General features: G+C 43.6%; 1 protein-coding gene across 1 annotated transcript; it reads right to left on the bottom strand.

Moving 5' to 3' along the window:
• Positions 1-2,558: 2,558 nt before the first annotated feature.
• SLC35F2 (solute carrier family 35 member F2) lies at positions 2,559-16,133 on the bottom strand. Its single transcript, XM_066621240.1, has 7 exons — positions 15,959-16,133; positions 15,233-15,360; positions 13,506-13,665; positions 9,108-9,264; positions 7,791-7,843; positions 6,545-6,699; positions 2,559-2,801 (listed from the first exon to the last, which is right to left on the bottom strand). The coding sequence occupies exons 1-7, from the start codon at positions 16,128-16,130 to the stop codon at positions 2,559-2,561; spliced, it is 1,068 nt and encodes a 355-aa protein (XP_066477337.1). The 5' UTR covers positions 16,131-16,133.
• Positions 16,134-26,672: the final 10,539 nt, after the last annotated feature.

Genomic DNA, 26,672 nt, shown 5'->3' on the forward strand with positions numbered 1-26,672 from the left:
CTCAGTTACATAACTCAATTCATGCATTTTTCAACAGTGTAGTTGCTACATCCACGTAGTTGAGATCTCCTGCTGGAGTGATTGCATCTAGAAGTAGCACCTATGTGAGTAGGTCAGACTTGGTACTCACTTACTTTGCCAACTCTGCCTTCTGCTGGCATGACCCAAAACTCATGAGTCCCTGTTCCAGATGTACAGTGTTACCAGGGGGTCCTGAACACATGGAACTGGCAGTCACACTGTAGAGGTGCACCTCAACCAGGGCCAATTATTTCAGGGAGTTCCCTACCCCCACCTACCTTGCCATCCTATGGTTCATACTTGCCATTTTTGCTAAACTGCCCGTGTTTTTTTTTTAGGTATCTTATTGCCTCTTTTCCATAAATATGAGTAATTTATTTTTGTGTTTGAAAAATCCTGCAGCCTTTCCCATCACAAACAGTGTAAGTAAGGAGAGGATTTATTTCTGGTTATGTGATTTTTTTTTTTAATTAATGGTTCTTTGGGTGCCATCTAGTGCCTGGAAGATGCTACTACAAAATACTAAGCACCAAAAGGCTCTTAGGGCGCAATCCTAACCCCTTATGTCAGCGCTTTCCAGTAGTGGCATAATGGTGCCAATGGGACATGTGCTGCATTCTGCAGTTGGGTGTCGCTCACAGAGGCCTCCTCAAAGTAAAGAAATGTTTGTTCCCTTACCTCAGAGCTGCATTGCCCTTATGTCAGGGCTGGAAAGCACTGAGATAAAGGGTTAGGATTGCGCCCTTAGTTGTTCTGATCTCATGTGTAACTTCACAACATACACAAAGGTTCATGGTAAACAACCCCCACCTCACATGCTTATGAAAAATCTGCAGAAACTGAAACCAGACTACCTAATTGCAGAGGGTACATCATCAGGAAGATTGTTTCAGTTAATGGATATTCAACCCAATCCTAACGAAGATTGGGCCAGCACTGGGGGGGGGGGGGTTTAACAACAGCAGAACATTGTTGATTGCCAATGATTGCCATCATGTAAATATACATGACTGCCAATTATGTAAAAATAATGATTACCAATGGTGCGCATAGCATGCTGCCAGTAGCCATTTTCTGAGTGCCGCCACAAGATGAAGCTGCACCACAGCCTCATTAGTGAAGCCTGCTGCCTCCACCAGAGCCAGTAAGCCAGAGGTGGGGACAGGGGTGGGCAGAATGTGGAGGGGAAGGGGATGGATCAAGGCCAGGAAGGGGGCAGTATTATCAGCAGTGGCACCACCGAAATCCTATTCCCTCTCCCAGGCTTGATCTGCACTTGGACTTGCACCAGCAAAAGAGCAGATATAGGACTGAGTAGAGCCAGAAGGGCAGCAAAGATTTACCCCTGAGCAAGGAAACAAATATTCTCTCACCAGAGGAGTCTTCTGGGACTGCCCCCCCCCATAGGATGCAGCGTGTGCTCCAGTGTGCTTTGGCGGCGGTGGGGTAGTTAGGATTGGGCTGTTAAATGTATACATGGCTTGAATTTTGTAAATCAGGAACTCAAAGTCCATCTTTACATTGTCAAAAAGCTGATCTACACATGACTTTCACTCCCTGCACATAAGAACATGCAGTTTACCTACTGTGTTCTCTGCTGCCAGAAGTATTGTCCAAAATATATCTGAGATTTTTAAAAAAGGATGAGACAATTTAAGGAATACGGAAATATCAGTGTCAAGTAGGTGGAAGGCTCAGAACATTCTTTAATACTGTAGTTATAAAGCAAAGCAGAGGTTCCTTCATCAGTATCACTGCTTTATTGACAAAGTTGTCTTCAATTGCCAGGATAACTGGGTCTACCTTATTGGTCTACCTTATTGAGTATGCAATCAAATTGTTACAAAGAATATACACAGGATGTGTGCACTCCATTTCTTTTTCAAAAAATAAAAATAAAGTTTATAGTCCCCGTAGGAGCGATATCTAGAGAAAGTTACAAAACCAGAGGCAGTAGTGTGGGGCTTACAGTGGTCTGCAAGTGAAGACTGGGTATCCTTCACACCAGTCTCTCTCTTCCTTTACCATTCACAGCTTTTAAGACCACACTGATCATCAATCTATTCTCCATATCTTCCTTTCGTTCATGTTTCTTCTTTCCATGCTCTCTCCATTCTTTTGCGATCCTTTTAGGTTCTTGCCCAAAGAATTCTACAGTTCTTGAAAATGTAAATCTTGAAAGCAGAAAAATTACTCAGAATAAGCCATGAATTTATTCTGAGCACAATTTGGTTTTCTTTACTGTATATTTTTCTTTCTACCAAATATGCAGCCATGCTTATTAGTCATTCCCCAGTGATGTCTTTTGGTCTTTTCTCCTGTCACCTTACAAGTCCGGATAGTCTATGAATGTGACAGTATGGATTCAGCTAAGGATTTAGCCCTCATTATCTTGTGTTAAAACTGCAGACTGGAGTGAGCACAGATTCTACCGAAGATGCCTCTCCGGTTTATCTATCCTAACACAGCATAATGTTCTTTATCTCTTGTTTACTGACATTGCCAAAGCAATTCCAGCAGCTGGAAGGCTCTGTGATTCACACAACTGGTGGCTTTGTAACAGGTGTTCCCGCTGCCTGGTTTTCATTATGCTGAACAGGGGAGATGGCAGCTGCATCCAGGCGGTTCTCTTCGATTTTCATGGCAAGGTTGTCAAACCCAGTGCTGGTTGCCAGTGGCAAGCTGCTTGACAGAGCATCTGCATTGTGGGTTGGGGTGGAGCAATACATGATGAAGCCCACCGTGATTATAACAAAGGACACAATGTAGAGTGCTGAAAACTAATGAAAACAAAGGAGAGGAAAAAAGACCATATTAGAACAGGGACTCCTGCAAAAATGAAAACCAATGGAACTTCCACATTGCAGCCACAAAGATTTGCTATGCCTGAGCATCCTTTTCACAAATACCCACTTTCAATGACATCCAACAGTGCCACTGCATCACGGCCTTTTACTTAAGAGTTAAGCACTGGTCTGGTTAAGGCCTGTGAGGTCTGATTGGCAGGGAAGGCAGAGCAATGACAAATTCTGGTCCTTTCCCAACCACACCTACTTACAGTCAATCCTAACCAACTTTCTTGCGCCGATGCAGCCGCAATGCATCCCCAAGGTAAGGGAACAAACATTCCCTTGCTTTGAGGAGGCCTTTGTGTCCCCCTACCGCAAGAAGTACTATTGGGCTGCAGGTCAACCTTGCTTCCCATCTTGCTGTTTTTTACTGACACATCTGTCAGTAAATTAGAGAGGCCAATAGTGTTTTTCCAAACCTGGGCCTGCTCCGGATTTCCTCAACCTGATTTGCTTTCAGGACTCAAGGAGGAAGTGATGAGCTCTTTGGTCTCTACTCTCCCAGCACAGGAACTGTGGAACCCTTCTAAATCTCAGTCCCATTTATAGGGGAGAGAATTTTACCACCTGCGCGCCACCCAAGAAAAGGAACAGCACAGCAGAAGCTGAGCTGAGTACCTGGGACTAATGAGATACCATACAAGGTTTCTGTGACTTACGGAAAATGAAACCAGTATCAAGCTTCCTAAACTGTAACAGTTGTGGCAACTGTTTACATGCATAGATGAGTATTACTGAGTGAGGCAGCATCATATATATTTATTGTCTGTGTGTGTCTCCCCCCCACGTTTTTTCTTTCTCCATCAGCACAGACTTTGTTGGCATCTGTTGGAATGCTGCTTTCACTTCCTCCAGGAAACCTGAGCCAGGCATGCTCTGCCTGTCTACCTGAGGAATCCCACTGCTGTCTGATAAGGTCCATGATCATGTGTCGGATGCCAAATCACCCATTTGAATTTGCTGACTGTTGCTATGATGATCCCACAAAGTCAAACATACAAAGCAGAGTTTATTAGAGAAATGATTGCAGGCAAAAAGAGAAAGCAAGTGTTTGTCTTACATCTTCTTTCTCAGATAGGAACCTGGTAAGAAGTCCGGAGTAATTCAGAAATGCTCATACACTTATATTAACAGACGTTGTCCCAATATATGTTTCTTGACCTTGTCATGGACCTTGTCAGCTAGTGCTGCTCCAAGGAAAGCAGTAGGTTTGGGCAAGCATGGGGCCAACTGTTTGCTACTACAGAATGCTTTGGGAGAGGAAAGAGCAGGCAAGGCAAGATACCCTAGATGCCTTCTTCAACAAGAACCCTTAATTCCCAGTCACAACTTGACTCATCCTCCTCAAAGTAGCTCTTCCCATCATCTTCCACTGCCCTCATGGAGGAGAAGTAACAATAGCAGTAATCAATTATGCAGAAGTTTCCAACCTTACATGCTGGTAAGTACAGTACTGCGAACACATTTCCATTAAAACAGGTACCTCCTATAGCACTATTTCACACAGCACTCTGTTTTCCAGGAACATATTCACTGTCTTTTAAGAGATATTACTGTATTCATTTAATACACTTACATACCACTTTTCCAAAGTAAAATTTGCAGTTCACAATAAACACAATATAAAATCAACGAACAAAAATAACCTAGCAACATCAAACCACAAGACTATGACCTGTCCCTTGCTTTATTCTCTTAACTATTTTTATCTAACAATCCAAAGTTGCATCCAAATTGCAAATATTTTAAAGCTGGTCCATGGTATAGGTTGCTAACTGAACTGCAAGAAGACAATTCAGCTAGAACAGAGAAATGATGAAACTATGTGAGTGCACCAGAGCTACAGAAATCAAAATGGAAAGTAGCCTTTTTCATTCTGGAACTATAGCCAAGTCAAGCTTCTGACTTGCAGGAGTGCTGGGGAAAATAACCTTCGGGAGTAATAAATCCTAAGCCTCTCAAAGGCTTTCCACCTCCTTAAAGCTGTTATAGCAAATCAATTATTCAAATACAATGTGGAAAATTGGTTCCCACAAATGACTTAAAAATACAGTGCCTTAAAAATATATTGTGGTATGATTCTGTTGCAAGCTTGCAAAAACAGCTTCAGCAGGCTACCAAAGAGGAAATTTTGGCTTAAAGGTTCCGATTAAAAATGTATATCTATAAATAGACTTAAATAGGACTCTTTTTTTTAATGCGAATGTCTGTTTTTTCACTGAAGGTAGCCCCTGCTAAGCCCCTAACCATGCCTGACCTGCATTTGACTTGCTGGGTCACAAACTGTGTAGGGTCTGCACTGGAGGAGAAATGAACCTTGTCTTGTTGAGATTCACAAGCCTGTGTCACGGGTGGCTCACCAAGCCAAACATAGCCTACGAGCCATCAGTGGCGAACTGCTTGCCTACCTCCTTGTTTGAGCAGCCCCAAGCAGACAGCAAAATCAAGCTATTAAGCACCTGGGAGGCTACATTCTGACTGGTAAGTCAAATGTTTTACAAGCCTGTTTTTGCAGCATCTCCATGGCAAACAAAACATAACCCTGCTCTCTGATGGCTCGTGGAAGGTTTAAAACTATGGGAAACTATGCCTTAATCCTCAAGGAAAGCCAGTATCTCAACACGAAGGCCTGAGAATGACATGGCAAGCCAAGTTTAAATGTTCTGCTACTAAGTAGCTTACTGACTCGCTCAAGGATTTGTAGCTTTGACTAAGATTCTGGAATCCCATCAAACAACTCAGTCCACCAAAGAGGAGATGGAGAGGAATTTTAACCACCCTGTGTGACATGATGTACAATTCATTACTTATCCATCAGACCCAAGTGTAATTAACTTTTCTTTGTTACTGGTAACTGGATGAAGGACCCTGTTCACAGGTTCAGATCTGTAACAATACCTTTAGGGGCATATAAAACCATGCCTGTAGGTACGCTACAATTCATCAACAGTCTAATCTTATGGTTCCTCCCCCTCACCAATGCTGGCAAAGGTTGAAATTGACCCATCGGCTGGACTGGGCTTACCCCAGAGGACGGGAACAGGAAGGAGGCCTCCAAAGGCCAAAACTCCTACATGGAATTCAGCAGACACCGCATCGGCATGGCTGCATCACTGCATGGGGAGTTAAGTAGGACTGAGCCGTAAATAAGGCAAGGATCACAAATGACAGACCACACTATACAAAGTAAGATCAACTGCTAGAGTCAGACCTTCATTGTTCTTGGATGGCTTTGGAAACTGAGAGAGAAACCACCAGAGAGCTGGTATGGCATAGTGTCTAAGAGACTAAGGGTGCAATCCTAACCCCTTGTGTCAGTGCTTTCCAGCACTACCATAGCGGTGCCAATGGGACATGTGCTGCATCCTGCATTTGGGTGTCACTCACAGAGGCCTCCTCAAAGTAAGGGAATGTTTGTTCCCTTACCTCAGAGCTGCATTGCCCTTATGTCAGGGCTGGAAAGCATTGACATAAGGGGTTGGGATCGCGCCCTAAGCTGTGGATCAGACATAAACAATCATAAGCACTATAGAAATACCAAGTATCATTATTGCTTGGGTGCAAAGTTCTAGTTATTTTCAGCACAGAGAATAGACTAGATTAAGATGTTGACCCATTACAGTCACTTTTGACTGAAGCTTAGTTGCAGACACCAGTAGCTTGAGACTGCTTACCTTGTAGCCAAAGAGGAAGAGTCCAAAGAAAAGACTGTAGAGGTCAGCTGTCAGAATCCCCAAATTGACTGATGTTGCACTGGTAACTTTGATCACGAGTGGCATGAAGCTGTACAGTGCAAACATACACAGGGCAAAAGCCACAAACAGCAAAGCTGCAAGACAAGGCAACAGCTTCACATGACAGATGCTTGATACTGATAAATGTAAAAGAAGGACAAGTATCCTTGAGATCAGGCATATTCTATGACTTAAGACCACAATGACACAGAATATAAAGAACCACCCTGCTGGGTCGGATCCATCCAGTCCAGCATCCATTTGCCACACTGGCCAACTAGAATGCTTCCAGGTAGTCTACATAAAACAGTAGCTCTCTCCCACTGTTGCTTTCCAAAGCTTCCTTTAAATAAATAAATAAATAAATGTTTGATAGGACTGGATCCTCTGTTTTCAAGGGGGAAGACGGCATCTGTATTTAGTGCCCCAGGGCCAAAACCTCTCCAATTTTCTTTTTTTTTTTTTTTTACTGTATTTTTTTTAATTACACAAACATCAACATAACACAATCTAAAAACATATATATACATACACACATACATTTAGGAGTGCAGGATATCATACATCATTTTTACTAATAAGTCATTCCCTATCTCCTAATCCAGTTTCTCTTCTACTCTTACCTCTTATTATCATCTATCATTCGTATAATCTCTTATATAATGTATCATATATATAGTCAATATAATAAATTCATCTACATGCCCTGAATTATATTTTCTAAATATTCATTTTCAACCAAGCATTGCTCAATCTGTATCAATTTTCGCTGTTGATCCAATATTTCTGAGACTCTGTCAATTTCTGCGATATTCATTATTTTCTCTATTAGTTCATCCCTCCTCTCCAATTTTCCAGTGCTGGTGCAGCTGTGCCAGTGGGGCATGCACTGTACCCTGTGATAGGTTGGCAGTCACAGAAGCATCCTCAAGATAGAGGGACATTTGTTCCCCTACCTCAGGGCTGTGTTGCAGCTGCACTGGTGCTAGAAAGTTGGATAGGATTGGGCCCCCACTCTCCAAATGGATGATCAGCACTGTAAAAGCAATTTGCCCCTCAAACTTCTCGGTGCTTCTTAAAAAGGTAAACCATACATTTAAGTAGCACATGATATGAACATACCACTCTACAGTTATGTACATACAATTGGAAGGCTATTGGTTTGGGTATTTCTGTGCATACATACCAATTTTCCAGTTCCACTGAATATTAGCTATGTCTTTATGTTCCACAATGCCTCTGTCGGGGAGAAAAAGTGAGAAAAGAAAAACATTTTAATTAAAATTCTGGGATGGAATGGAATAGGACAGTGTATGCTAATACTATAATAAACAAGATTATGAACTCAGCAGCCAATACACAAAAAAGAGTGTTTTGGTACCGGGTGGTGATGGGGGGGAGGGTGGATCAGGACTGGGAAGTGGGCAGGATTGGCAGTGTTGGCACATGCCAAACCCTGATCCTCTTCCCAGGCCTGTTTCACCTTCATGGAACAATGAAGACTTGCGTCAGTGATTATGCTGGTGCAGATCCGAGTTGCCCCATAGCAGCTGCTGGGGCTTACCTCAGGACAAAAGAACAAATGTCCCCTTATCTTGAAGAGACCTCCAGCAACTGAAAATCCCCCACAGGATGAAGCAGAAGCCGCACTGGAGCCGCTGCTACGCCGCACAGGATTTTAGGTAAGATTGGGCTGCCCATAAATGTTTAAATCTTTAGTGGGTTATATGATTTTACTAAACAGTGTTAAAGGCATTTTGCTAGCAGTTAATCCCATAGCTTAAATTACTTTGAAAAACTGCCTTTCACAACAAGGGTTGCCGCCTGTTCTACAAACAGACGCTTGCGGCTTTGATGTCTGTCTAGGTGGTAGAAATCAACAAGGGAAACTGTTCCCAACATAGAGATGAAGCAATGAGAAGAGCTGAGTTTCTCCCTGTCCTGCAGCAGTAAAAGATGCAAGACTTCTGTCTGTAAAAAACAGTGGCAAGACTATTCAGAAAGGTGGCAAAGTCCCAAATAACAAATGATTAATCCCATGGAGAGTCTTTCATCATAGGCCCATGAAGGTCAAGGCGATTATGTGCATGAATAACCATTTACAGGACTTGGAATTCTAAGGAATAGCATGATCAGCACGTAAGCTATGAGAAGTTGATATGCAATGGAAGATAGTCAGTATGTATGATAAGAAAAAAAAAACCAGGCCAGGCAATTCATTAAAACCCCAAATACTTCGGTCTGCCAGGGTACATTCTCTGTGTAACTTTCTGTCCTGTTTCCAATAGCAGACAGGGTGGGTCATTATTTAGCATTAAAGATCAGAAAGAATCACAGGGTTGCAACCTGGCAACCCCACAGATGCCCCTGCTTCCCAACAGGCTAATTGCAAGGCTAACAATGGACTAATAACACACCCACCAATTCATGGAAGGGAAGAAATCATTCTGTGGTGTAGATGGTTTTCTTAATTAGAGTTAAAGAACATATTAAAGATCCTTACAGCTGCAGACCGCTGATAATAGTCCCAAACAAGCCCACCATTCCTAGAAACTCCAATCTGCTCAGATTTTTCACAATGTATTCCTCACTCACATTCGAAATGGCATACAATGAGGCACCGACAAGGACTAGGATGTCTCCAACCACCACGGCAATTCCTGCACAGAAAGACATGAAATGGCAAGAACAAGAAACTGTTGTAAAAGAAAACTGGAGGGTGGTTTTAACGGTAAATAATTTTAATGGCACATTAAACAATGGCAAATAAGAAAAATTCACATGGTGATATTTCCAACAATTTGGCATCACTCATGGCAGAGTAATGAGCACTTAGTAGTTAACAGTGAATCCCTTTCTCTTCAGTGGGCAGCCTTCATTCATGGATTGTATGTTCCCACCCACAGAAAGAGGCCAATTAATCAGCCTGCTGTCCTTGGCTGTAGGAGCAAGATAACCACACCAGACACAGCCACTCTTCTCTAGACATATTGCAGCAGTGAAAGAAAGCAACCTTGTGGTATGATAAAAGGAAAACAAAGGCTCCAGAAGCTTGATAACTGGTCAAGAAAAAACTGGCCCGGCTAACTCTTGGGCTTTTTAATGATAGCTTGACCTGGAGAAATCAACAGGGCAGCACTGGATGAATATTGGCGCTGTGGAAATTTGTCTGTCCCTTTCAATCAGAGGCAAAAGACTGGGGAGGAAGGAGGTTATGTTAGCAGGCACCATTGCTTCAGGTGTCTTGATGAAACTGGTTCAGTGAAGAAGAGTCATCCACCTCCAAACATGGGCCTTTTGAGGCTTCCTTTTTCTCGGTATTGCTCCATTGTTTTCCCTTTGTTCTTTTTTGGGAACAAGGATAGTTACAGTCCTCCTACTGACAAAGGCTCTGCCTGATTTAAGCCAGGAGTGAGGACACATAGCCTAGAAGTGAAGAATGTACTCTGAGGAGAAAGAGAGGAACAGTAAGAGCAGCAAGGAAGGCTGGAGAGCCAATCTAGGGGCTTCAGGTTCAAAAAGGCCTCATAGAGGCCAAATCCTTGCTTGAAGATGCTGTTCCATAGCCAAAAGACAGGTTCATCTTAGCACTATTTCCTAACAAGGTCACCAAAAGGAAGTCTAGAAGGGCCCAATCCTGTCCAACATTCCAGCACTGATACAACCACAATGTAGCTCTGAGGTAAGGGAACAAACATTTCCTTCTTGAGGAGTCCTTTGTAACTGCCTCCCCACCACTGGATGCAGCACACACCCCATTGGCATGGCTCCACCAGCACTGGAAAATTGGATAGGATTGGGCCCGAAGGCCTTAGCCTATATGGAGCATTTGTGTGCAGTAGGAAAAAAGTGCCCTGTCCTCTTCACTGGAAGTGACGTTCTGCTGGCATTCTTCCTCCTTCTTATGTGAATGGTGACCCCTTAGATGTGGTTCCCTTGGGTGGTGCACAACTGTACAGGGCAACCCTGCACTGACCTAAGGGCCAGGCAACACAGACCCAGTGTGCAAAATGAAGTGGGAACCACTTGTGTTCCTGGAGGGGAGGCAAAACACTAAGTTTTTCAGGCACCTGAACGCCCGTGTAAAGCGATCCCTCCCCTTCAGAGTCATTCATGGCTGTGAAAGCAAAACAGAGGAGACGCCACCACTTTGTTTTTATAACCGCAGATGGCTCTGAAGATGAGGGGGAGGTCCGCTTTACACAGGCGTTCAGGTGCCTGAAAAAATGCCAGTGGTGGGAACCCATCTTCGGGCAGCCCATTTGTACATTTCTGGCCTCTGAGATACTAACACACCAGAGAGATGAGGAATGTTGTGAGACTCACTGCTATGAAACCAACTAACTGTATTAGGAGCTCCAGGGAGAGTGGGCCCAGTTGTTCTCATGTGTGGGATGGACTGAAAATTTCAGTGGCACATCTGGGGGAAACAGCTACCAGTCTGATGGCCAGAGAAGCTGTATGTAGGGCAGAGGAGCCAAGATGTCCTGTTGTCAACAGAGTCCAGATGTTCTACAGCTAGGGAGCTCTGAACTCTGGAGGTCAAGCAGGGTAATCAGACATTGGAGAGAGCTCCAAACTAGGACCAAATGCTAACAACTATACCAGCTAGCTTCAAAATGAGTGCTAAACGCATGTCAAATAAGTGACACTTATTTAGCCGCCCTGGGTCCCTCTGGGGAGAAGGGCGGGGTATAAATAAAGTTGTTGTTGTTGTTGTTGTTGTTAATACTGTTATGGAGGGGCTGTACTTCAGAGGCAGAACCCATGCAGAAGATCCTGGGCTCAGTCACTAGCATCTCCAGAGAGTGCTGGAAAGACCCCTGTCTGAAAACACACCTGTCAGTACAGCTTCTTATGTTCAAAACAAGAGTGGTAAAGGCATATGATGGCAACAGGCTGTGCAAGATGAACCAGAGTACCCTGCTGGGGTTAGAATTCTACAGCAAAGTTGATTCTGTCCTGAAACCAGAAACTAAGATCTAGACTAGTCACCCTCAAACTATAACTCAGGGCGTATAAGAATGCCATAAGAAACAACTTATTTAAATATTTAAAGGCTCCAAAAGAGGCTTGCCACTGTACCTCTGGATGAGTCACTGCTCTGGGCTCACCTCTTTCCAGTCAGGAGAGCTGCCCAGCCTGTGCCATCACACAAAGTGGACTCTGCCTTCAGGAAAGTCTTTTTTATTCAAATTTACTCTTGTTTTTAAAAGTGGTTTTGTGGGAAGCCTCCATATCATCTGCTATTTCTGCAAGAGACTTTAAGAAAGCTGGCAAAACAGCAGAACTCTAGCTAACAAAAAACATTACTTTTTTTGGACCATTAGGGTCTCACTTTCTCTCTCCCACTCTTGAGATACTTTAATGATCTAATTTAGCTCACCATAAAAATCAATAGATTGATCTAAGTAAGAGTTCTGTACCTTCTGATAGTTCCTAAATAGATGCTAAGAGTCTCCTACTGTTTTTTGTTTTTTTTAAAGAAATCTCCCTTTAAAAGCCCAGGGATTTAGTACTCTTCCAGTAGGATTGGCTCAATATCCAATTGAAGACTGCTGCTTGGTATCAATTCAATACACTGATTGCTGCCCTCAGTGCCATCTTATTGCCTGACAGGATTACTTTGTCTTTAACAAGCAGAAATGCACTGCATCGACATTGCTGGAGAAAACTTACTTGCTGAATTTCTACTTCTCGCATGGTTATTGGAAGCTCTGGAGCTCTACCAGGAAAAATTAAATGGGCCACCCTCACCTTTTGTGAGCTTTGTCTATAAGTAACTCTTCATCCAGGGGAAAACTCACAAAGCTTAGATGGCAGATGAACACAATGGATCTCCAGAACCCTGAGCAGGAAGTTTTCCCTAGCTCCATTATTTTTGTATTAGATTCTTTTAACTGGAGATTTCAGAGGCTGAACCAGGGGCAACCTGAATACCATATGTTCTGCCAATGGCTCCAGTTGGGAGGGGCAGCTAGCGAAATTAAGCGAAACCCAAATTTCAAAATGTCCATTTCTTACACTTGGACATACATATTTAGACACCATGCATTTTTACATTGCTCAGTTGGTGGTGTCCAGGTCCCTAACATTTCAGCATCTCTAACCTCAGCACATAATGATGAAGTACTTAGATCCATTATTAGAACAAGAGCATTGAGCCTATCTCATCCAAATAGAAAGGTCTAGAAGACATGGGGCATGATCTTATACATGTCTACTCAGAAGTAAGTCCTATTGTGCTCAATGGGGCTTACTCTCAGGAAAGTGTGGATAGGACTGCAGCCATGCTCTAGTATTGAATATAAACCTGGCCCTCATCAAAGACTCACAGTCCGATTCTAACCAGCATTGGCAGGGCAGAGCCACACATCCTGTGTGCTGGAAGCAGGCTGGAGGTTTGCTCAAGGTAAGGGAACACCTGCACTGGCTAAATAGCTAGTGCAAGTCCAAGAAACTCATATTGAGGGAAGAGGCTTGGAAAGGGTGTACAGGATACAGTGTAAGCCTGCTTCACCAGCCCTTCCCCCCTCCTGGGCCTGATCTGCCCCCATTCTGCCCTCCCCCACCCAGAAACACTCTTTCCCACCTCCGTTCTGCTCTCTCCCCCACCCCTGTGCCGCACAGAGCAGCTCTTACCTGCTCCAGCAACCACAGCTTCAGATTCAGCACCAGCAGGATGGTGCAGACCTTCCTACCAGTGCAGCCTCCTCAGGAGTCATCTCAAATGTGCATTACATCACGTTTGCAACACACTAGGCTGGCACAGCAGTCACTGCGCCAGCATAAGGTAAGGTTAGGAATGCGCCAACAGACACACAAAGGAGAGAAGTGAATGAGTTCCACCATGGAAGGCATTTCTAAACATTTAGCTCCAATACTTTGCCCAGAAGCTTACCTTCACCTTCTTCCCTCCCAGCTAATATGTCTGCACCGACCATGGTTCCTACACCCAACAGGCAGACGGCAACAGCAATAAAATGGATCAGTCTGTAGCGTGCATGGAGGATGAACCATGATAAAGCCATCAGGACAGGAATCCCAAAACAGTCTAGGAGCTGCCATTTACAGAAAGAAACAGACAGATTTTTTCCTTGTTTAATGCATTTATACCACATCTTCCATGCTGGGATTCAAAGTGGCAAACTTGGGGTTCCCGGGCAGTCTCCCATCCAAGCATTGGCCAGATCAGATTGATGAGCTTGAGTAAGTTCACGGCCTTATCAGGTGCCTTGAGATCAGACCCTGGGATTTACAGCCCAATTCTAAGGTTCCCTGGCACCCAGCAGTACAATGGCACCGGCATCACCAGAGGTTTGCTCAGGGTAAGGGAACATCAATTCCCTTACCTCTTGTTGAGCATAGCTGGCCCTTGTCGAGCACAGCTGGCCCTGATAGGACTACTCAGATCTACGCCAGCCCTTGAGCTGGCACAGAACCAAGGAGACCCATGTTGGGCTCTGGCTCTGGAAGGGGGATAGGATCAGCTAGCAGCCCAATTTACAGCCTATACTGCCATCCCCCCATCTACTGCCACTTACAGCAGCCTCTACTGCCAATCCCCCCCCAGACCTGATCAGCCCAAGCTCCCTCCACCCAGTTCTGTTCCCTCCCCATCTTCCTCCATCTGCCCACTGCCCAGAAAAGACTCCCTGCCACTTGGCAGGGATAGTCACCACCCAGCTTCCTCTTGGGCGTCTTTCTGGCATTGAGGCCCAGCACCAGCTGACACTGGCCTCCCTGCTGGCGCTGGGTCTCTCCTGCTAGCAGGAAAATGCCTTACAGTAGTTTTGTGACACCCAGCATTGGCAATGTGAATGCAGCGCTGACCCTGGGTAGTTTAGGATTGGGCAACCCATCACAAAAAAGAGTCACACGTATTCATTTTCTCAGCCAGCCAGCAAAATATTTAGGATACGCTATTTGACCAACGTAGATCCTGTTAATGGCCTAATGGCAAAACCATACAAAAGTTAGTTGAGACCAAATAGGACTGGAATTATTTAGGATATGTATTTTATTGTTTTTCAATGTCTTATTTTATATACATATATTTCAATGTTTTTAGTATGGTTTTATTTGTGAGCTGCCTTGAGTGCCCTTTGTTGGGATAGAAAGGTGGGATATAAATTCTATAAATAAATAAATAAAGTCATTGTGACTGAGTCCCACCCTAGGGACAAACATCATATTTCTAGAAGAGTACCCGCCTTATCTGCGGGTCCATTTCACTATCTGTGGATGCTAGATATTTTCAGAAGTGTTTTAAAAAGTAAAAATAAGAAAATAGCCTTTCCTACTGTAGCGCTGCAAAACTGCTCTGTATACATGAATGAGGGGTACTCAATGGTGTTCCAGAAGCTGCTTCCGGGTCACACTGGGGTGAGCTAGGCAAGGGGTAATGCAAACCAGAAGTGGATTCCGGAGCACCACCGAGTGCCCTTCAGCCCTGCAAACAGCATGGTTTTGCAGCGCTGTGGACACCAGTATCCACAGATCTTGGTATCCACAGGGGAGGCCAGAACCAACTCTCTGCAGATGCTGAAGGCCAACTGCATGCATTTCCTATGAGTGCTCATTTCACAACATATGTGACAATTTCAGGGTGCCAGGGGTTAGTTTTACCTGGACGCTTGTTAACGTGGTATATTGGTAGGCTTTCACGATGGCGTAGTTAGCTTCAACATCAGCCACACCAAGCAAAATGTACTTCCACCATTTCCTCTTCAGAATCCGCAAGAGGTTGTCACCATCTGGAGGTCAAGGAATAGAACCGAATAGAACCAATTTAAAACACCTGTGAAAAGCAAAACTAGCCCTCTGTATTTTAGTGGTGGTGGAAAAGAAATCCAACCGTAACTGCCTGAGTAAGTACTGTTTTCAAACTTTCAGGGAACAACTTCCACACTGAAATGTCATGATTGGTCCCACCAGCTGGAACACACTGCTCCTGTTGGCTGTAGTAGCTGCCAACCACCCAGAACAAAGACCGCTATAACGAAACAGCGAAGCCATGTTTTGAAAGGCATTGCTGTATATCAGATTAAAACAGCCTTGACAGGAAAATCAGATTTCTAAATGCAGGTATTTTACTTTACACAGGGACAATCAAAAACACAATTTTTCTCTTGCAGCCTGAAGTGGTATAAGCCCGTTCTATCACACTGTACTCAGACCACCTCTTTCCACCACATTCTGCTGCCGGTGTAGATCTGGCTTCACTTCCTGCTATGTTTCAAAGGTAACTAGAACACAGCAGGAAAACCCCTACTACTAACCCTATTTCAATCTGATGAGATTCAAGAAGCACCGCAAATTTTATTCCATGATGCTTTCCCCCACTTGTTATACCTTTCCTGAAGGCCAGTGATGTGGTATAGGTTAGAAAAAGCAAGCAATAGTTGATGAAACTTTGCAGCATCGGAGTGTTCACGTGGAACTTCATGGCTAAGTACTGGCTTGAAACGGCAGTTCCACAGATGAGCAAAGAGAGCAGCTGACCCAGGGCAAGAGTTTTTACCATGTGCCTGTGAACAAAGAAGAAGAAAGAAGCTTAGAAGTCTATGTGTATTTATTTACGACAGTAATTATTATTAAGAATACTCCTATACGGCTTTTCAGCAAAAAAGTTTACAAAGCTTTTTTTTACAAGTTGTAAAAGTTTACCCAAAAAACCAACAATTAAATGGCTCCCTGTGCCAAAAGGGAGCAATCTAAAATGGCAATCTAAAAAAAAAGATGCAAATGAACACCAGCAACAGCCACAAGAAAAGACACTGTGCTGGGGTGAAGAGGGACAGTTACTCTCCCTGTTAAACATAAGAGAGCACCACTTGGAAAAGTGCCTCTTTGCCCAGTTAGCAGGGAACATCCCACAGTTAGCAATTACATCCCACGTTTGTTCTGCGCTGGAACTCCATTCCATTGCATTGGAGTTGCCAAGTAGTCACCTACCCAGGTACTGACCAGGCCTAGAATTGTTTACGTTCAGCAAGGTGACTGTATCAGGAACCCGCAGACACTGCCCTGGGACATGAGTATACTTGCTCCACTCTTAAAAGGTAACTCTGTTCAGTTTTAAGCAACTCTCCCCTCTCCCTGCAGCCCTCATGCCCAATCCACCAACTTTTAGCAGGTCCTCTGAAGTTATTGTGGCGCACAGAGGGCTTCTTTGAGAAAAAGAAAAACAGGAAAGTTTCCTTAATGGACTTCCTTGTGCTCTCTTTTTAAAAAAAAAAAATCAATACACCATACACCAATGAGGATTCAAGAAGTACTCTATCTTCAATTTGGATTAATATATCTATTAGTATTTACATCATCCTCTAGCCCTGTAGGGAACCTAAACAGCATAGCACTGGCATTTGAACCTGCTTTGCCAGTTCTAAAAATCTGTTTCCACAACTCAACTCAAAATCAATTTCCACAACATTTTCAACTTTAAAAAAAAAAATCAACATCCTTTCTTTTAACACAAAGGGAGACTTTAAGAGGTCTGATGATAACTTTTGAAGGTTAGTTTGCATTCCTGTGGAAGGAAAACTACATGTATCAGCACAACCAATTTGAGGATATCAGCATTTGTTTGGGCTTCACCAGGATTGACCTTAAGCGGAATTTAAACATGAAGGTGCTGATTATCTTCTCATAATGGAGTAACTCCACTAGGGTTATAATCTATACACAGTTTTCTGGGAATAAGCTCCATTAAACACTATGAGATTTACTTCAAGTAGATCTGCAAAGGGTTCCACTATAGATTAGTTTAAGGTTGAAGACAGACATAACATTCTTATGATGGTTACTGTAAGTTCTTCACCATGGAGTCAGCCTAACTTGCCATACGCACAAATGTACAAGTACAGTGGATCAGCTCTCAGTCTTGCCTCTCATACATAAGATGGGCCATCTGCCTTTTAAAAAAATTAACATGGCATATATGTTTATATTCACATATAGCCATCCTTCACAAAGCAAAGGCAAAAAAACAAAAACAAAAGCGTAAAAACAAAACAAATACACAAAACCTCACAAACATAGGTACTTTTTAAAAGTTACAGTACTGCTCTGGGAGTTGGTTGGCTGGCAACCTTCAGTCTTGAAAGACTATGGTATAAGCACCCACCCTACAGCACCCAGTATTCCCAGGCGGTCTCCCATCCAAGTATTCACCAGGCCTGACGCTGCTTAGCTTCCAAGATCAGACAAGATCCGGCATGTGCAGGGTAATCAATTGACACCCGCAACAGCTAGTTTTTCCCAGACACACTGGAAAGTCACAGAACTACTTTTTCCAGATCTTACTCCAGGAGCAAAACATGTATTTGTGTGCATGGTGAGGTGTATGTGTCAGGGAGAGGGTCAAACATCTTGCCGCTCCCTGAGACAATAATTAGGGTGGCTACAGCTGGGGGCCAATATCTCTGGAGCCAGATGAGGTAGATGCCACCACAGGGTCTCAGAGTCACAGCACAGAGGTGGTTTCTCTCACCCTGGTCCTCTAACTAGGATGGAAAACTGCCTACCTGAAAGGTCTGAGAACCAGTAGCCCTCCTCAGCTCCCATGTCTGGAGCCAGCAGCCTGCTCTCCACAGGCAAGAGTGTTTATTTGCCTAGCTGGCCTCATCAGGCCCCATGAACTGTCTCATCCCCTCCAATCCTGGGCTGTCTTTGTTGTGCTTGTAGTCCATCATCCTTGCCTACACTTTGGAGGTGTATTGTCAGGTCTCCCAGGAGTAAAGGGCAGCAGCCCGCCAGTTCAGCATTGTAGTCAGTTACCAGAAAGTCCAAGGCTGGACATTGGGTTTCAAGGCAGCAAAGGTTCTTTCAGTCCAACTCCGCCATAGTTCAATACAGAATTTCTCATTTCATCAGAATAAAGAAAACCGTTTCAAAGGAGCTGCAACACCAGAAAAAGTGACAGCCCAATTCTATGCTGGCTTTACACTGGCAGATCTCACAATCTGCATGCATAAAGCCTGGACCGTAGCAGCCACTTTGTCATTCTGCAGCTCACTACCAATGATGCAATAATGCAACCTCTGTGTTGACTATGGCAGGCAACAGAACCACCGCTAGAGCACATAGGTCACCAGTAGGGAGAAGGTTCAGGGGTGGATTGGGGCAGGGAGCAGGCTGGGTCGAGATAGTTTGTGAGAAGAATGGGGTTTGGGGTAGGAGGGGAAAGATCCTGCAGATCCTATCCCCCCTTTCCATCTGGGACCTGCCCCCAGTCTCCTCAGACTTACACTGCAAAAGAGCAGGTGTGGGTCTGGAGAGACCCATTGGAGACCAGGCAGCCAATGGTAAATATAGAAGTTTTACTAACTTCTCCTGGGCTACTGATTCCCCCCAGCCCATAGCATGCAGCACAAGCTCTGCCAGCATGCATGCTCTGGGCTGGCAGGGGATAGAATTGAGCTCTGAAAATGAATTCAGAATCAGTTCTGTCTTCTATCAATACATCACAAAGAGTCTTAAAATACTGAGTACTCAATCATTCTGTGATTCTAGGCATTCTGGAATATGCTTGTACAGCATTCTGAGTACTTTGGTACAACTGTGCAACACCACAACTCTCCACATAGCATTGGGGCAAGAGCCCCGTCCAGTTAATCTTTTCCGCGTTTTGTGTTGCTCCGCAAACCGTGGAATCAGATTGCTACTGCTGTTGAATCTAATATGAACTGATTTGTGACTTTGTGGCTTAAGCTCAAGTGCTGTTGGTGCAATTTCTTCGGGGATTGATTGATTGCATGCATTTCTAAACCACTTCTTTGCAAGCGGCCAAACTGGTTTACCAAAATATATTAAGTTCACGGTTATGATTCTTAGGGATATGAGCCAAAAGGCAGACCATTGTGCCAAGCAAAGATTTCAAAGAAACTGATAAAACATATACTGCCAAAGAAGCAGTTGCCCACCTCATCAACAAACTAAACCAAGCAAAAACACCAATCTAAACTACAGGGCAAGCCCACACAATCTGGCCTGTCAAGCTGAATTCATCTCGTGGGGCAGCCACTACAGGACAAAGTGATAAACTGGGCCTGTTTGCAAGGTCTTCCATTCCTGCAATTTCAGTCGAAATGACAGTCTAAAGACTGGGGAGAAGGCATATTGGACTGGGGAGAAGGACTGGTAAGAAGGCGTATTGCATCATTGTCCCTGCAGTAACATTATCTAAAATTGAATGTTGGGAGTACAGGTGCCATAAACATTCTGTGGCAAGGAATTCCACAGATTAATTAGATGCTGGGTAAAGAAATATTATTTAATATATAAGAAATATTAAAATTGACATTCAATTTTAGTGGATGCCTCCTAGTTCTGGTGTTGCGTGAGAGGGAAAAGAACATCCCTCTATCTACTCTATCCATCCCCTGCATAATTTTGTACATCTCAATCAGAGACTTTAGATTGCAGAAATAGAATGGAAATTATTTATTATTATTTTATTAATTTATATCCCGCCTTTTTGCCCCATGGGCACACAAGGCGGCTTACAACATTTAAAAATACAAGAACAGCAATTAAAAACAATAATTAAAACAGTTACACATAATTAAAAAATCTAAAAACAAGCCCCGTGAATTCTAATATAAAAAGAAAAAAGAGAACGAAAGCCAGCCAGCCTGTCAGCAATTAAAAGCTTTTTGAAATAAAAAGGTCTTCAGTCCACGCCGAAATATTAACAAAGAGGGAGCATTTCTCAATTCTAAGGGAAGGGTATTCCAGAGTTTGGAGGCCACCACCGAGAAGGCCCTCTTCCTGGCCACCGCCCCCTCACCTCTCTTGGTGGCGGCACAGTCAAAAGGGCCCCCCCAGATGATCTAAGAGTACGGGCAGGATTATAAGGAAGGAGGCGGTCCCTCAAATACCCCGGACCCAAGCCGTAAAGGGCATTAAAAGTCAAAACTAGCACCTTGAATTGGGCCCGGAACAGAACCGGCAGCCAGTGTAGTCGCCAAAGCAAAGCTCGGCAGAGTCAAACCGACATGCGCCAGCAACCACGCAGCCGTGTTCTGTACTAGTTGTAATTTCCGGACCGTCTTCAAGGGCAGCCCCACGTAAAACGCATTGCAATAATAATGAAGCAGTATTCTCTCAGAATGAGGAGTGGACATTCTGCATCATCATCATTATCATTACCCGCCCTCTTTATCAGACACCCCTGCATTTTTGGGTGCTCTAATTACATTAGTATGTTAATTTTCTCTTCTTGCCAAAAAGCTGTATCCATGTTTCTTACCAGGACAGATATCAGGGAGAAGCTTTACTGCGAAGCTATACAGAGATATTTTGCTTCACAAACTTGCCAAGGTGCCACCATTAATGTTTATCACCTGCAGAAAACATTCACAGTCAAGATAAATAGATTAGATCGCACTTTGCTTGTCAGAAATGCTGCAGAAACAGCTAATAATAATTCAACTGCACATACTTCGAGCTGAATATGCGGCGCTGCAGAGGGCGGACCTAAACTTTCAAGGGGGAAAAAGATATTTGTAGAAGTGGCATAGCTGGAGGGGGTGCAAAGCACTAAGTTTTACAAGGAGCCTCGCCGCAGCATGTAAGTGGTTCCTCTCCCTCCCCTTTGGAGCCATTCTAGGCAAAATTGAGGTGAATGCCCAGAATGGCTTTGAAGGGGGGGGGAGAGGCCACTTGCACGCTGCGGTGAGGCTCCCTGAAAAACGTAGTGCTTTGCACCCCCTCTAGTTATGCCACTGCTTTGTAGGACTGAATAATTTATAAAAAGCTTCTTATATCAGGGTAAGGGAGCCTGGCTGTAATCCTAAACACAATTACTAGGGAGAAAGCCCCATTGGACACCACAGAACGAACTTTTGAGTAAACGCACAAAATTGCACTATTTGTTCCTCATAAAGAAGGAGCACTCATTGTATTTGCATAACAAGTCTCTCCCTCTCCGCTAATTTTCCAAATTGTGCTATTGGGATGGTTATTGATTCCCATTGCTCTTATCAAATATTTATCAGTCTATAAATAAAAGCACAATTACCTTTCCTTTTCTTTCCAGCACTTGACCTCATCTCTGGTTCACTTTGTGGTGGCAGTAAAGATTAATTGGTTTTGCTTAGTGGATGAGGTAATATAAGTGATCTCAGACAGACTTTTAGTTATAGAATGCAGGGTTTTGATTTATTTTGCTGACCATATACCACTGAGCCTTAAGCTCTGGTCAGAGCTGGTCATTCTTCCCAAACTTATCAAATCTACTCTGTCTAATCTTGGGGCACACGCTGAAATTTTACCATTGCCATGGAATACACCTCCCCAAATGCTTCATTTATTTGGAGGGAAAGGCAAGATAGAAATCATTTAAATAAATAAATAGACATGTACCCCAAGAGAGACCCAAAGATTGTAGGTCAAATCCTCCACGCCACTAGAATAATGCATGAATAAAGACAGTAATTAGTGCATGCAGGCATAGTGGGGGGGCCATAACTATCCCTCCCTTGCCAATTTGAGCTCATTATTTATTACTATTTTACTATTATTCTGAATATTTATATACTACTTTTCAACAAAGCAGTTTACAAAGCAAAGTTATAAATGAATGGTTCACTCTACAGCTGACCACTCCATACGATCCACTCTAAAGTGAATCAGAGGCAACAGCGCCTTGGAAAAAAAGAATTTAGATGGCTCCTCTGTCTAAAGAACTTTGCTAAATAAAGTATATGCTTGATTTGTAAATGAGAATAAGAAATAAGGAGCAAGTGTGGAAGCTGAATGGGCACAGCATCTAGCAACTGGCCCCTATTTCCAATCCATCTCTTCCTGAAACTGGGTTTCAACTGGGACAGTAGATTGTTGCAACCACCAAAGGCCAGTAAAACCAGATATAGATTGTTTTTATATCCTGAGTGTGTTGTTCATTTGTCCTGTTGGATTGGTTACATGAGGTCACAGGTGGGCAGTTTATCAAGTGTCCCGATTTATTCACAGACAATATTGCAGTAATTTTTTGCAAACATTTTTGTGCTTTCCTCTGTTTTCCATGACTTACTCTGAAATAACACATACCTAGTAATTAAAAAAAATAAAAACCAGCAATTCTTATAAAACTCAGTAAAGAAGACAACTATTGTTATCAAAGAAAGAATCTGAAGTTGAGATATTTTGGACTTGTTGGAGAACTTATGGTAATATTTGAACAGGCAGTTGGTGGCTCACAGCTCAAACTCTTAGCCACCGCAATACAACAGCTCTGCTAATTAAATAGTTACCATGGAACTCCAGAATATCATTTCTGGTACCTTTACAGAGGCTATTTACCTCCTCTGTTTCAAGAACTGACAGACAAAATGGTGAAATTGTGGCCCAAACCAGTCTCGGAGGAATCTGGTACCAAACCAGCCCCCTCCATTGGCTATTTCAGTTTGCTACAGTACAGAGGGAAATGTTGAAAAAGAAAGATACTAGGAATAATGTTCTACCTAAACATCACACACTCAGGAAGCCCTAGCAACCCATGTTTTAGGAGTCCCATGTAGGGGAAATCCTCTTTTCTTACAGCATTGAAAACTGACTGGTGTGTTATATCAAGCATGTCCAAACACAGTTAATTTTTCACAAGCAAAACATACACAGCACCAAATCAGGCTGCATTCTTTTTTGAATCTCACTTGAAAAAAATGAGGAAGTGATGTTCCCAGCATGCTGCTAGCATGCTTCCAGCTGGGGCGGATCCAGTATTTGTGTTTGGTTGGGGACTATGAGTACTACCCTAATTCGAGTGCCCAGGTCAACCAGGTGGGTAGACCTGGGCTCCCAGTTGAACTTTGGCCTCCGTGGTCAGGCTTTGCTGGGCAGGTAGACCTGGGCTCATACCCAAACTTGGAGCCCAGATCTACCTGTTGGGTAGACCTGGGTTCCGGCAGTGCTTGGACTGCTCCCCATTCCCACGGACACCCTTCCCACTGACGCGACAATTTGGGGAGCATGCACCCATGGCCCCCTCTTGGATCCGCCCCTGTTTCCAGGGAAAAAATGGCATCCCTCATTGAAATCTACTGTATGGAGGTCATGGTGTTGTTTTCATACCCTATGGGGTCATCATGTTTCTGATAGGTTCCTGCATTTGTTTTGATAAAAAAATAGGTGGAAGTGATGTCAGCATGGTGATAGCCATCTTCACTAGCTTGCTTGAAGAAATTCTGTCATGGTGAACATATTAGAACCTAAAAAAAAATAACATGACCCACACACTGGAAGCTTGAAAAAGGCTCTCTAAAGCTTCTACTAGTGCTAGAAGCTAAATAAAGAATGCAGCGTCAGTAACTCATGTTAGGCCCAGACTCAATCTCCTTCTTACTTCCTAATTTCATGTACTGTCAGACTTTGAGCGCAATCCTAACCCCTTATGTCAGTGCTTTCCAGTACTGACATAAAAATAATAATAATAATAACTAGGTATTTATATACCGCCTTTATGGTCATCAGATTACTCCTCTGACTTTATTCAAGGCGATTTACAAAGGCAGACGTTTCTAAATCCCTCAAGGGGATTTTTACAATTATAGAGATTCTCTCTTTAAAGAACCAACAACATTTCAGAATGGATCTTCCTGGTTTGGTCTCACTTCTGGCCTCCAGTTCTCCCACACAGGCTGACAAGCAGCTCCATCTCTCACATGGAGGGCAGCCAAGACGCTTCTTGCTGACACCAAGAGCAGGTGGAATCACTCAGCTGGGCTTGTCTGTTGCTTCAAGGTCTCGCCACTCTCAGCCATCATTCAGGGAGCTGCCTTCAGGATAGCGGAGGCTCTACCCTCTAGACCAGACCTCCTGCCTGGACCTCCTGCATAAGGGCAATGCAGCTCTGAAGTAAGGGAACAAACATTCCCTTACTTTGAGGAGGCCTCCGTGAGTGACACCCAGCTGCAGGGTGCAGCACACGTTCCATTGGCACCGCTATGCCAGTGCTGGAAAGCACGGACATAAGGGGTTAGGATTGCACCCTTCATCTCCTAGCAAGTGCAAATGCCATTTACACTACGCTACCCTGACTAAGAACACAACAAGCTGGCAACAGCCCCCTTCCTCCTCCATGATTTCTCCACTCTAAACTCCCCGCAGAGTGACTTTTCTCTTTAAAAAAAACACTCTTGGGTTCAGTTTCATGTTTGCATGTGAACCCTAAAAGGACCTTGATTTGTGCGATTCTTACAATGCAGTAGTCAAAGAATTTCATGATTTCCTTAACCTCACGAAAAGCCTGAACATACATTTCTTTCAAAAAGACAATGGACATAATTCAGCTAAAGCACTAGCCTGTGGCCTGTGCACTCAGCATGTCCCACTGTGTTCAATGCGGCTTACTCCCAGTAAAGTGTGTAGGATTGCATCCTTAAATACCAGTTATTTAAATGGGCTAGAACCGGTTTACCTCTCCCAGGGAAATCAATAAGGACTTAAAAAACATTTAACTGCAGTTAAAACATGCTGAAAGTTCCAGAATCTCAGCACACTGGAACTCACAGAAGGAAGAGTAGAATCCAAAAACAATCATGTTGGAGATCTTCAAGTTATGCTGTATGCCCATATAGGTGGATGCATGCATGTACACATTCCTGTGACCGGCTGTACATATGTCAATTTTAAAAGTAAACATGGGGTAGATTTCTTTAAAATGTTGTGTTCTGTGCGACATACTGTGTCACAGTGTGTAACATACTGTGTGAATAATTGTACTGTACACACACAATCCCTCTATTCATGGAACCTCCCCTGCATTTTCATCAATGTGTCCACTGGCCACACAACCCAGGTACACGGCAGGAGTGAAAATTCATGAGAGTTCACACTTCCATAGGGTATTTATTTATTTATTTGAAAAATTTATATCCTGCCTTTCCCATGTTGTAGTGAATGCTCCAAAGCCACAGGCCATGAGGGGTCATAGCCAGCTATTTCCCCCTTCCTGTGGATTTCATGCAAACTGGACCCTACAAACCAACATTCCTGTGTTCATTACACGCAGATTTTAAGTATGCTGGCAGTAACATGTCAATAGGTTTCTGGTTTCTGGTTCTACAACATATAAGCACAGCCTGAGCCACGCTTGCAGGCCACAGCTCAAACCATATCAGAATATGTCTAAGTATCCTCCTCCTCCTCTACACTAACCACAAAAATGCTGTGTTTCAACATGATGGCATTCTGACACAAGGATCTGAAGTGACACCAAAATGTTGCTCATCTTTCTGTCACAGAAAGTGTCTGTTGCAGTGCAAGTGTCTTCAGGCAAGATGATACAAGAAAAGAATCTGGCTGCCAATTCAGTGAAAGAATCTCCTTTGCAATCAGTTTGGCAGCCCAGAACTTCACTGAGTAATCACATCTCTAATGATTTCCATTCAAACCTATCAGTAAGCAGTTTTGTAGATATCCTCTCTCATTTATCTCAGAAAGAAAGAAATGCACTATCATTCCACTCATTTCCTCCCCCCTTGCATAAAAATTTGGAATTTTATATAAATACAACTTGGGCATATCCTTCCTCCCCTTCTTCATTTAGAAGGAGACAGAGGGGAAGGAGGACCAGGGATCCAATCATCTCAATCCCAGGGGAAGATAAGAGTTCAGCCCAGCTTTTCTTCAGTGAAGAAGAGGTGCATACATGCTTAGACCTGCACTAAAATCTAGCTCTTACAATGTAAGGCAGGTGACATATTTCATGGCACCAACTTTTGCTGTTGTGGAGAGTGAGAAAAAGTTTGAAGTAGTATCTCCAGAAAAGAAAGAACAAATGTTAGAAATACCAATAAGTTGATAACAACACGATTCAGACAGGGTCTCCCAAAGGCTTTCAAACATGCTTGCAACCAGCACTCCAGTCGCTTCCATAGTTGCTACCATATGAGATCACATCATCCAGCATTTAAACATTGTGTTGAGGCCAAACCTGAAGGGATCACAGCCCCTCATTCATGAACAAAGTGGAAGGAGTCTGAAGTTGGGTGCAAAAGAGGGAAGCTGAACAGTCCCCGCTCTCCCAGCATATCTCCTTGCACTCCATTGTTTCAGGGACTTG

This window comes from Tiliqua scincoides, chromosome 3 (assembly GCF_035046505.1).
Source record: "Tiliqua scincoides isolate rTilSci1 chromosome 3, rTilSci1.hap2, whole genome shotgun sequence".
In the NCBI taxonomy this organism is placed as follows: domain Eukaryota; kingdom Metazoa; phylum Chordata; class Lepidosauria; order Squamata; family Scincidae; genus Tiliqua; species Tiliqua scincoides.